General features: G+C 41.8%; 1 protein-coding gene across 1 annotated transcript in view; it reads left to right on the top strand.

Moving 5' to 3' along the window:
* Ern1 (endoplasmic reticulum to nucleus signaling 1) overlaps positions 1-13,404 on the top strand; it is a 93,061-nt gene that overhangs the window by 42,819 nt on the left and 36,838 nt on the right. Inside the window, exons 3-4 of the mRNA XM_021175571.2 lie at positions 8,276-8,309; positions 10,256-10,328. Coding sequence (XP_021031230.1) covers positions 8,276-8,309; positions 10,256-10,328 — 107 coding nt within the window. The remainder of the gene's footprint in view (positions 1-8,275; positions 8,310-10,255; positions 10,329-13,404) is intronic.

Genomic DNA, 13,404 nt, shown 5'->3' with positions numbered 1-13,404 from the left:
ACAGCAGTCCCTGTGCCTGGGTAGTACTGAGACAGCAGTCCCTGTGCCTGGGTAGTACTGAGACAGCAGTCCCTGTGCCTGGGTAGTACTGAGACGGCAGTCCCTGTGGGTTAGAGTGAGGAGCAGGTGTGAGGGCCTGAGCAGCTGCAAATGGAAACATTGTCTGTGCGCGGTGGAGACCTGGCGGAAGGATTTCAGAGTATCTCTGAGGCTTGCTCAGGAAAGATTACTGTGGCAGTGTGATTCTGACAGGGGAGAAAGGTCGGAGAAAGCATAGGTGAGAAGGCAGACAGGGAACTTGGAACAGTTCTTTTCGGTAGGGCCAGCACATTGCATATGTAGCTAGAGAATTGATACCTCCCAAGACAGTAATTTTTTAGGGGATGAGCCTAGAAATCAGCATTTCAAAAACCTTAGGGGTTACTGTTGGATGCTATAGGTAGCTGGGCAATACTTTGGAGAGCCGTTTTGGCAATTTTTTGTCAAATGTAGATAGTACGATCAGCCAATCCACTCTTAAGTTGTTTCCCAGGGGAAAGAAAAAATAGTTCAAAAGAGACCCATACTCAAATGTTAGTAGTTTGTTTTTGTTTTGTTTTGTTTTTTTCCAGACAGGGTTTCTCTGTGTAGTTCCCGCTGTTATGGAACTCACTCTGTAGACCAGGCTGGCCTTGAACTCAGAAATCCGCCTGCCTCTGTCTCCCAATTGCTGGAATTAAAGGCGTGCGCCACCACTGCCCGGCTAGTAGTTTTATTTTACAATAATCCAATGTCCCTCAACAAATTAACAGGTAAGCAAATAGTGACTTAAGGCAGAATGCTACTCTTTAATCTTAGTAATACCACAGCTTTGGATTTCAAAGACAGTGTACAGTGAAAAAGAATCTCCACACAAACAAAGGAATCAGTGGTTGTTGGGGGTGGGGGAGATTTGGGAATATTGATTCCCGAGGGGTAAAAGAGTGTTTGGGGTAGCGGAGATGCTCGATGACTGTGAAGGTAGTGACGTGAGCTATACATCTTTCCAAGATAACTTAAACTATATACTTTAATGCATTTAAGAAAGAAAGGAGATCATATGCAGAATATATGTGGTAATATATGTACATAATATTGCCCCAAATGATTATAGTGTTTTCTTTTTGGGTTTTTGAGACAGGGTTTCTCTGTGTAGCCCTGGCTGTTTTAGAACTCACGCTGTAGACCAGGCTGGCCTCAAACTCACAGAGAACTGCTTACTTCTGCCCATGAATGCTGGGTGCACCACAACTGCCCAGCTGATTGCAGTGTTTTCAACAGTGTTCAGAGGCCTGCTTTGAGGAAGGGGGATCACTGTATAGATTTGGGGTTCACAGTTGGAGCAGATATGTTGAGTAATTAGAATTGATCATTGATATGTGGGCTGAATAGGAAGTAGGAAGTAAATTAATGCCTTTTAATTACTTCAACAAATGCACTGAACATCTGTTATGTGTCAGATTATTTTAGGTAGAGACAATGTGGCAGACAACAGAAGATAGTATCTAGAATCAGACATAAACAAACCAATAACAAAATACCCAGAATTTAAGATGAGACAAGTGCCACAGGGAAGATTTCAGCAGAGGATATAGGGACTCCTGAGGGATAGAGCTAGTCATGGAAGACCTTTGAGGTATGACATCTGGTCAAGACCTAGGCAGAGGGAAGAGAAATGCATGGGCTCTGGGGCAGAGGTAGGCCTGGCAGGATGGGGAGGAGTACTGAGAAGCAGCATGCAGGACTAGAGAAGAGGAGGAGCTAGTGGGCAGGGACAGGGAGGGCGTGTGTGTGAACAGTGGCCAGAGTGAGCTGGGGAACCACCAGATGGTCTCAAGTCCTAGACCTGTGATCTGAGTATGTCTTTTTGAGGATCATTCTTCTCTGTTTGACAGCAGTGAAGTAAAGTCTTGCAGTGGGCACTCAGGAAGCAGAGGGAGCTAGGCAGATCTCTGAGTCCAAGGTTAGCCTAGTCTATAGAGGGAGTTCCAGGACAGCCAGACAGTTTCTACACAGAGAAACCCTCTCTTCAGAAAACAAAAACAAAGTCTTATAATTATTGAATCTGTATTTAATCCATATAAATATGCTCTGTGAGGGGCTAGAGAGATGGCTTAGTGGTTAAGAGCACTGGTTAAGAGTTCTTCTAGAGGATCCTGGTTCAATACCCAGCACCCACCTGGCAGGCATAGCATGGCATGACATGGAACTCCAGTTCCAGAGCTTCTGACACCCTCACACATATATACATATAGGCAAAATACTAATGAACATAAATAAAAATAAAATTTAAAAAGATGCTCCATGAAATTGATGTACATTGATAAATAAATAGTAATGAAATTTATTTTAAGTCAATTATTTGAGATATATATATATATATATATATATATATATATATATAATTTTTCCATTTGTTTAAAGCATAAGCAAATTTGCATACCAATGAGAGGGCAAAGGTTTTTTTTTTTTTTTTTTTTACATAAAAGAATTAAGTCCTGTATGTGTATGAGTGTGGTATATGTTGATGTGTATGTATGTGTACATACTGTACATACACATGAAAATACAAAAAAGTGAAAAGTAAAGATATCTTTCTAGAGAAGGAGAAAAGTCTTGGCTGAACACTTGACACTGTAGGACATGGGGCATCTTCAACAGTTTTCAGTTGATCACTATTTTGATTTTTTAACTGTCATTGTCGAGAACCCACTTCATACAAATCTGTAGTACAGAATGACAGAAGTATATTTAGTGTCATTTCAGAAATAGTTAGAAATCTCCTAATTACAGGGCAAAGTTAAATTAATGATTTCTTTTTTATGAATGTAATGTCAATGACTCAAACATCAGTTCTTAATATTTGTTTATTTACTTTGAGATAAGTTCCCACTTTGAGCCATGGCTAACCTGTAACTTGCTATGTAGACATTGTTGTCCTCAAACTCAAGGGATTCATGCCTGTCTCTGTTGCCTGAGTTCTGGGGTTAAGGCGTGGACCACCAAACCTGACTCAAACATCAATTTTTAAGTCAAACAATAATTTGATACAATCTAAAGGTAATAGTGTTTTGATACATTCTCAGTGTGTAAAGAAATTAGGAAAATATTAATGGCTTTTGTTTCTGTAATTAAATTATGTAATCTGTAATTAAAGCATATTTCTTTTGTTACTGGTAGTGGGTTTTGTTGTTGTTAATTTGTTTGATATACTCTCAACCCAGGCTACCTTAAAATTTACTTCTGTGCAACTGGGGATGACCTTTAAACTTCTGATTTCTCCACTGATTTCTCCACCTCCCAAATTTGGGTATTGTAGGTGTGCTCTACCATAATTGACTTGAAACCATTGTTTTTCTATGAGAGTAGAAAACTTTTACAGGCTCTGATTGGAGCTGCAGTGTTTCAGGAAGTACTAACTGATGCTGTGTGGCATGATGGCATTCAAGGTGCAAAGTATATGTGTACATTCAGGACCTGGCTGCAGTGAGGTTGTGTAGTATAGTGTGGGTGAGGGCTGCCAAGGACACCTTGGTGTCCAGAAACTTTCACTGCTGTCAAATTCTTCCTGATCCTCACATTCAATTACGCAACCCCCTGTGGGTTTAAGAATTTGGGCTTTGTTAATAATGCAGCGTACTCAATCCTGGCATTGGAGATGTCATTTGTGTGTCTGTCTCTCAGTGTGTATTTGCTTCTTGGGCTTTGTTTGTTTGTTTGCTTGCTTTGTTCTATTCTGTTTGTTTTTCCTTCCTACCTACCTCTCTTTCTTTCCTGCTGTCTTTTACATTCCTACCACAGTTTCCCCTTCCCCCTCTCCTCCCAGTCCCCACCTTCTCCCAACATTTACTCCTCCTTGTTTTCTCTTCAGGAAAGGGCAGGTCTCCCATGGCACATCAAGTTGTAATAAGGCGAGGCACCTCTTCTCCTATTAAGGCTAGGCAACCTAGTAGGAGGAAAGGATCTCCAAAGTGAGCCACAGAGTCACAGACAACCCCTGCTCCCACTGTTCAAAGCCCCTCAAGAAGACCAAGCTATACAACTGTAACATATGTGCAGAGGTCCTAGGTCAGTCCCTGTGAGCTCCTATGAGCACAGCTTAGTTGATTCTGTGGGGTTTCTTGTGGTCTTTACCCATCTGGTTCCTATAATACTTCCTCCCCAATTTGTTTTCTAAAAAGGGGGTTGAGGATGGAGTTGATGGGTGGGAAAGTGGGGAGGATCTGGGAGGAGAAAACCATGATAGAATATATTATATAAGCCAGGCATGGTGGCGCACGCCTTTGATCCCAGCACTCAGGAGGCAGAGGCAGGCGGATTTCTGCTGTTCGAGGCCAGCCTGGTCTACAAAGTGAGTTCCGGGGCTATACAGAGAAACCCTGTCTTTAAAAAAAAGGGGGGTGGGGTGGGGCTGGAGAGATGGCTCAGCGGTTAAGAGCACTGACTGCTCTTCCAGGGGTCCTGAGTTCAATTCCCAGCAACCACATGATGGCTCACAACCATCTGTAATGGAATCTATGCCCTCTTCTGGTGTGTCTAAAGAGAGCAATAGTGTACTCATCATATACATAAAATAAATAAATAAATCTTAAAAAAAGAATATATTATATGAAAAAACCTATTTTCAAAATAAACAAAAAACAAATATAGTGTACTCAAGAAGCCAGTCTCGGGTGAAAGATGGAGGGAATAATTTGTAGGGTGGAGGCTGAGGTGCTGGTAGCACCTAGTACAAATGTCCAGTTGATTCTGAGAAAATAGTTCCAAGTAGGGACCCAGGCCGCTCCCCATCTTGTAATTAGGGCTGGTTATAGATGCCCCTCCAGATGGAGAGAGACAGTACTCTGTCTGTTGGAGATGGGGACATTTTTACACTTCTGCCCTGATGAGCTTAGACGAGACAGTATGGGCATCTGCTTTCCCAGTTCTGCCTCTGGTTAACCAGGACGAGTAGATTAGCACAGTATGGTAGCAGTGCCACCTGCCCTGGCCCCGGATGGAGTTTGATCCTTCCAGGGCAGCAGTGAGCAGGTTGGTTTCTTCCCAGGGTAACCTTGGGAGAGACCCAGCATTGTTTTCAGTGCTATTTTCCCAGAGTGTTACCTCATCTTTTCCTTGAGTTATACCCACTTAACCCTCCTTTTTAAAAAAAGTATTATTATTATTTCTGTAAGTAAAACAGCTCATGAGGTTGGTATTTACCCTTCCTTACCTGGCCTGTTTTGCTGGTCTATTTGCTTACAGCCCTGTAGTTGCCCAGGGTTTCTTTTCACCAGCTGACACTTGTAAGCAAGTATCTTGCCTGATGTATAGTTCTCATTAGTAAATCAAAAACCACTTTCCCTGTTGATCTTACATCACATCACGGTTTCAAGTCATGTTTATTTTTGTTTTGGTTGAGGGTCACAAAAATGTTAATCTTTAACCTTTATTAATGTAGAAAATTCCAAGCATATATACAAAAAATAGTGGAAAGACTGTGTGTCCCTGATTCTGTTTCTAACAAGTTACCAGTACTCTGCCACTTTGTGCTAATCTGCCCCATACACAACTCTTTTCTGTATTATTTTCGAGCAAATCTTGGATTCTCCTTGCACCAGACAAGGTCTCACTAGCCCAGGCTGGCCTTGAACTTTGAAATCTCCTGCCTTATGCTTCCAAGTGCTAGAATTACATGCATATATTACTATGCCTGGCTATCAAATTGTTCTTTAAGAAGAAAAGTATCTGTAGAACAGGACGTTGTTACCCCTCAGAAGCTGAGTAGCGTATTGCTTGCTTCTGTCAGAGGTGTCTTAATAAATGAGTTTTTAATCTGGTCTAAACCTTAGCAGAAGTGTGTCCAGGTACCCTGTTATACTGCGTATATAGCAAGTGTAAAGGAAGCCACATGACCACACCTCTAAAGTTTATCTTTTCCTTAGAAAGCAAGAACATCCCTTTATCACTGATGTTGTTGGCAGAGGGAACCTTCTGCTTTCCACTGATATTCTGTATCTTATGCTGCAGGCCTCAAAAAAAAATAAAAAATAAAAAATAAATCAAAGAGCCAGTAGATAAGCCATAAAAAGCTAGGAAAATCTGCCTCTGAAGTCCATGAGACTGAGCAGACATTGTACAGCAAAGATCAGATTATGAGTAGGAACTCAAACACTTTACCATCCATGTCTTATTTTTATAATTGCTAGGCTTTAGCAGTACCTCTGCCCTCTGTTTTACCTGTGGCAAAGATGGCTTGTTACAGTGTTGTGCTTTCTTTGGAGTCTGACATTCTTGCTTTTGCTGGCTTGTGTGGCTTGCCTGGCTTTGAGGCTGAGTTGGAGATGCTGGGCCCTAATTGCACCTTGCCTGCTTTATTTCAGTTGAGTGAGTGTCATATGCCTTTATTTCCTGTCTCTTGCATCAGTCTGTTTATGAAAGTGTACTGAGAGGTGATTAATGGGAAAGATAAACATGTGCTTACTGACTGAAAGTTCACCCTGTTTCCTGAGAGTCCTTTGGTTTAGTGAATTTGTTTGCTACCTGCACAGCACATCTGGTGTGTGTCTCTGTTGTAAGCACAGCCAGTATATGATAAGGCTTGAAAGACTACTTCACAGGAGAGTCTCAAGTGACAAGAAGATCAGACAGCAGTCTGTCACCATGAGCCTCCTGAGTCTAGAACTCTGCATACAAAATCTTGTTAAAACGTTTTTCTCTCTTCTGTTCTGGGATGCACGGTTGGGTTTTAGCTGTGGGCATTTGTTGGCAGTGCTGCCTCACTATGCAGTCTCTTCCCTGAGGTCTTCAGATGTGGCAGCCTGCTCCTGCTACTAAGGTCCTATCTCCACACTGTCCATCCCAGCCAATCAGCAGCCAGGTCTTCGGCTATGCCCAGGAGAGGAATTTGGCCAGAGTTTACTATTGTAAACATGGAATTACTGCTGTAAACAGAGAAGGAAAAACTCCATTTCTTTCTAATTGAAAAAGTAAAATCCAATCTTGTAGAAAGAGTGAAATTTGGTCATACTTTAAAAAAGATCATTAGACTTTTGATCTTTCCATCTAGTGTTTTTCTGTTGTGCTGAAGGTTTTTTTGTATTGTTACATTATAACCTATGTAAATGTGCCTTTTACCTGACTACATGACTGCAGAAGCAGAAAAACTTGAATATGCTTAAAACTTAGGCTTATTAGCACTGGGCCTGGTGGTGTAGAACTTGAATCCCAGCACTCAGGAGGTAGAGGCAGCCATTTCGGTAAGTTCAAGGCCAGCCAGAGCTAGTCAGACCCTGTCTCAAAACAAAATCAAAAACAAAAAGAAACATTTTATTAGACTTCTTAAGAGGCCTTAATTTTCTACCAAACAGATAATTTAATCATATCAAAGAATTTATAATGCTATTGTGAACATCTTTGTGCAAATAGCTTTTCTTGAATTTTATACTATTTTAAGCTAGATTTTATAGAAATACAATTGGTGGATCAAAGAAAATCAATACTTGAAGCTAGTAGGATTGCCATAAGCTCCACAAGAGCATTTGTTATCCAGTTAGCATCAGTCACGAAGTGTGGCGTTTCCTAATGCGAAGGGATCCCAACAAAAAACTGATGAGTCAGCATTTAGAAATTCCTGTGGTGGGGACTGGAGAGATGGCTCCAGATGGGTTAAGAACACTAGCTGCTCTTGTAGAGGACCTGGCTTTAATACCCAACATGCAACCATCTGTAACTCCACTGCCAGGCTTCCAATGCCCTCTTCTGGCCTCTGCAGACACTTTTTATATGCATGGCACAGAGACATACATGTGGGCAAAACATTCATGTATAAAATAAAAGTAAATATTTAAAAATTTTTATTAGATTTATTTTGTGCATGAATGTTTTACGTGTGTGTGTGTACACACACCATGTATGCTTGGTGCCCTCAGAAGTTAGAAGAGGGCATCAGTTCACCTTGAATTGGAATTATAGTTGGCTGTGAAGTGCCATGTGGGTTCTGGGAATCTAACCCGGGTCCTCTGCAGTAGCAACAAATGCTTAGAACCACCCAACCATCTCTCCGGCCCACTATGTACCTCAGACTGTACTGTGTGCACTTAGTAAGAATTGTAAGCACGTACCTTTGTGCCTCTGTGTTTCCTGAAGTGTCCTCACATGACTTATGCAGTGCAGGTCAGCTTTAGTTGTTGGTACATCTTGTAAGTTGGTCCTGGAAAACCTCCAGGGCCTGACATTTGCGAGCCCTTCTGATGATGCTTCTTGTTCTTTTGCACAGATCCAGTCCTGCAGGTCCCGACACACGTGGAAGAGTAAGTTTCCCTTTCTCCTGAGTATCTCCTCCTGACTTACATCTTATTTAGTTGCTGGGTAAAAATATATGCACAAGTTTAAACTGTAACAAGAATTTTTGACACATAAAATTTTTCCATGTAGTATGATAGAAGCCTCTGTTCCTTGGTAAGGAAGAGGACAGTCGTATTAAAAAGGTTTGATTGAGAGCCTTTTAATCCCAGCACTCTGAATTTGAGGCCAGTCTGGCCTACATAGTGAGCTCCAGGATAGCCAGGGCTTTATAGTGAGACCTTGTCTCAAGAAAAACAAAAAAACAAAACAACAAGAAGTCCCATTTCAATCAAACCTTTTTGGGGGTGGGGGGTGGGGTGGGGGGGTGGGGGTGGGGTCGAGACAGGGTTTCTCTGTCCTGGAGCTCACTTTGTAGACCAGGCTGGCCTCAAACTCAGAAATCCGCCTGCCTCTGCCTCCCGAGTGCTGGGATTAAAGGCCTGCGCCACCACGCCCAGCTCCCGGTTCTCTTTTTAAAACTTATTTATGTATTCATTTTTTAAAATTTATTTATTTATTTGTTTGTTTGCTTGCTTGTTTTATGTGTATGGTTGTTTTGCCTTGGTGCATATTTATGTCTCACATGTGCTACTTGGTGCCTATGGAGGCCAGAGAAGGCATCAGATCTCCTGGGATTGGAGTTAACAGACAGTTGTGAGTCAACCATGTGGGTTCTGGGAATCGGATATGGATCTTCTAGAAGAGTAGACAGCACCTAACTTCCGAACCCATCTCTCCATCCCCTGGATCTCTTTGTTCACTGTCTCACATCACAGAGAGGAAAGGTGAAGGTAACCTGTTCTTAGGGTGTATGCATATTCAAGGGAGTATTGTTACCTGTCAGAGCCTGAAATGATGGAACAACCCAAGTTGAGAAGAGATTAGAAAAAGGATTCCTCATTGGCACTAATTAGAGTTCCATCTTTAGCACCAGGCACATGATCAACCTCTCATTTTCTTGTGAGAGCTACAGACAGAGACCTTGATCGTATCCCTAACATGTTCTCTGATGTCAGGCTTCAGAGTCTGTTTTTATTGCTGTCACTTAAGAAATAAATTTTTGGGGGCTGGCGAGATAACTCAGTGGTTAAGAGTGCCGGCTGCTCTTCCGAAGGTTCCGAGTTCAAATCCCAGCAACCACATGGTGGCTCACAACCATCCGTAACAAAATCTGATGGCTCTCTTCTGGAGTGTCTGAAGACAGCTACAGTGTACTTACATATAATAAATAAATAAATCTTTAAAAAAAAGAAAGAAATGTTTGAAAATGACAAGTAGATACTGGCAACACTAATTAGACTCAGTAGATTGTTTTTTAAAAATTAAAAAGAGGGGAGCTGAGATAGCTCAGCAGCTAAGAGCACTTACTACTTGCTCCTGCAGAGGACTTGGATTCAGCATGCGCCTCTGTATCCCCAGTCCCTGGAGATCCTGCAGCCATAAGTAGGGTGCATATACATCGCAGGAGAGGTGTAGGAGTAGTTGGAAGGGGTGTGGCAAGTGGATATGATCAAAACATATGTACATTTATGAAATTCTCTAAGAATAAATAAAACTTTGGATTTGGTCTGAGATGCATGCTCCTGTTGCTGTAAAATATTATCAATGTCTAGGCACAGTGGACATAGAAGTTGAAAATAGATTTGCTAAGCCCTTTTCATTTTCGTCATCATTCACAGTAAATGACTTTTCTTTCTCAGGTTATTTTTCTCTGTTTAAGTAGACTATGTACCTCAATGAGGTATTTTATTTTTATGTGGCTGACATGAAAAAAGCAGTTGGTAATGTTAGCTTCCACACATTCACTCATTCACCCCCCATGCCATGGCTCTGCATGATTTTGATCATTTTGGTCTTTTGTTCTGTGTTCTGGGCTATAGTTTATCATTGACATTTTAAATTTAATTTCTAGGCCTGCTTTCCTCCCAGATCCCAATGATGGCAGTCTGTACACACTTGGAGGCAAGAACAACGAAGGCCTGACGGTGAGAATATTTAGCTTCTTGGTATACTCTGAGGTTCTTAACCAGGTCCTTACCTGCTTCTCTATGTGAGACCCTAGGAGCCTCACAAAAACTGCAGGCATTCTGATTCAGATAAACTTCTTAGCATCACTGCCTTTTTAGAGCTTCCTAAATTAGTTTTTTTTTTTTTTAAATTGTGTGTGTGTGTGTAGTATATGTTTGCATATTCATGTTTGTGAATGCATGTATGTATGTCACAGTGCACATATAGAGTCAGAAGACAGCCATAGGTGTTAGTTCTTGTCTTCTACCTTAGTTGAGACAGGCAGTTGCTGTTTTTCCAGTCTGTATGGCAGGATAGCTGATCACAGACTTGCAGTGATTCTCCTCCCTCTGCCTCCTGTCTCTCTGCGGGACTGTTGGGATTATAGACACTCAGCTGTGTCTGGCATTAGGTGCACTATGGTTGTTTGAACTCAGGGCCTCATGCTGAGGAGCCATCTCTCCAGCCCCTTGTCTAGCCCTAGTTCAGAATCCCAGACCCATACCAGCAGATGCTGCTGTCCCAGACAATTCCCTGGCAGTACAGAGGGATCACCACGGTGACATGCTTACTCTAACTAGAGACCTTCAACTTGAGAGCAAGAAGTATAGTCTGAAATGCTGTTTACTGGGTTAACTGTTTACTGACACTGTTAAAGACACTTCCTGCTAATCCAAGTTGGATCCCCAGGACCCACGTGGCAGGAGAGAACCGACTCCTCTGAGTTGTTCTCTGGCCTCCACATGTGTGCTGTGGCATGCATTCAGTCCCCTTCACAACACACACAATGAATAAATGTCATCAAAAAGCTTAAAAAATAATGTCTCCACCCCTCTCATATCAGAGAAATGTGCTTCTTTTTTAGCGAAAGCATGTGACAGTCTAGACTTGGGATTCTAGGCCAGTAATTGTCGATTTTTGCTACACATTATAACAACCTGAGGTATGCTAAAAACAAACAAACAAAAATTACCAAGCCTCTCAGGCTCAAGAGATGTCTCAGAGCACTGCTTGCTCTTACTCTTTCAGGGGACCTACATTCAATTCCCAGCACCAAAACAGCAGCTCAACCATTTGTAACTCCAGTTCCAGGGCATCTAATACTACCTTCTGCTTACCCCAGACTCTGCATGCATGTGATATGCAAACATAATTTGGCAAATATTTGTACATATAAAAATAATAAAATATTTTTTAAAAAGTTTTAAAAGACATGTTGAACCTAGCCAGATTTGGTGGTATATGTCTTTAATACCAGCACGTAGGAGGCAAAGGCAGATCTCTGTGGGTTTGAGGCTAGCCAGGTCTACCTGGAAAGTTCCAGGTCAGCTCAGACTACATAGTAAGACTAGAGCTATAGAGTGAAACCCTGTCCATACCTACAACAAGACAACTGAACCTAGGTCTCAGCCCCACTGTTGATCTAAGTTATCAGCTTCTTTCTTTTAAGTTCTCCAGAAAAGAAAAATTTTAAATTAACCCACATAGATGGCCAACTGACTTGTGACAAAGATGACACAGTTTGGCAGGGGGTACCTTTGTAATAAATAGTGTACATCTTGGAATGGGAATATGGCTCAGTAGGAGAACACTTGCCTTGTATGTACAGAGCTCTGGGATTCCTCCCCAGCACAGGGGGTGAAGATATAGAGATCAGTGGGGTATCCGTGTAGAAATAAATCTTGAGTGTGCATCCATCTGAGTAAGAACCAGTTTCAGACAAATCATGGCTCTGTTTAATAAATGTGAGGTGTAAGGCAATACAGCCTTGGGAGTAAGTAACAGAACAGCTTCGTGGTCTTAGAATACGTTATCATTTAAAATTTTTTTTACACTTTTATTGCGTTTATTTATTTGTATATATATCCACACATTCATGCCACAGTGAATATGTAAAAATCAGAGGAGATGTGCCATTTCACCAACCCATAATGATTTTTTAAAATAGGATACTTTTAAATACACCAACCATAAATTTAAATAAAGGATCAAGAGCTTTTCTTCCTGAAGAGAGGAAGCCACAAAGTATTTGTAGTCCATACATCCAACTTTTGGAAAACAGAAACAAAATCCAAATATCTACATTTAAGAAACAAAAACAAATCCTATGGGGGCTGAGTCCTATCCCCAACAAGTACAACAAGTCCAATCCCCAACAAGTACAGAAACTCAGTGTGGGGACTCATGTCTCTAATCCCAGTACCCAAGAGGTAGAGACCTGAAGATCGGAAATTGGAAGGTCATCCTCAGCTACATAGAGAGTTTGAGAACAAACTGCATTACATGAGACTTTGTTCCAACTAACCAACCAAAAGAACTCCCGTGTATCATTAGGAAAAGTCAGATGGTTGGGCATGGTGATGCATACCTTTCATCCCAAGTAGAGGCAGGAGCAGGCAGATTTCTGTGAGTTTGAGACCAACCTGATGGGTCTATATAGTGGGGTTGAAGCCAGGGCTACATAGTGAGATCCTATCTCAAAACACCAAACAACAACAATGACAACGACAACAACAAAGACAGATGAGCCAGTGGAAAGGTAACAGAGTCTATTCTAATACTGAACAAATGCATGAAGAGGTGTAATTAAGGAAATTGAAGTCATAAGGCCAGCGGAGGTGCCAATAACCATAAAACTCTGTCCACTGGGAGCTGCAGGAGGTATAACTGACTCAGCAGCATATGTAACAGAACCTACTGTAGGCATAAGGTTTTTGAAGCCTACTTTTAATAAGTGTTCAACCTTCCAGCAGAGGTAGTGGAAGAGGAAAGTTTTTAGGCTGTGGGGGAAGTGGACCTGTTCAGCAATGGTTCTTTGAGGGCGAGCTCAGTCTTCCTTGGCAGCAGCTCAGTCCCTTGGCAAACGCCAATTACAACTCGGCAGCTGCAGACCAGCCCTCTAGGCAGGCAGACACCAGGCACAACCAGCCCCTGTAGTTCCATCCTGAAGAAACCTTGAGGCTCCCCAACAGGCCTGAGGAGAACCTCACAAGGAGTTCTTCGGCAGGTTTCTCTCAATGGTGGTTTTATCACAAATGGAGCTCAACAATTCTA

Source organism: Mus caroli, chromosome 11, assembly GCF_900094665.2.
Source record: "Mus caroli chromosome 11, CAROLI_EIJ_v1.1, whole genome shotgun sequence".
NCBI classification, from domain to species: Eukaryota; Metazoa; Chordata; class Mammalia; order Rodentia; family Muridae; genus Mus; species Mus caroli.
The sequence above is the reverse complement of the archived record's forward strand: the minus strand, read 5'-3'. Positions and strand labels throughout refer to the sequence as shown.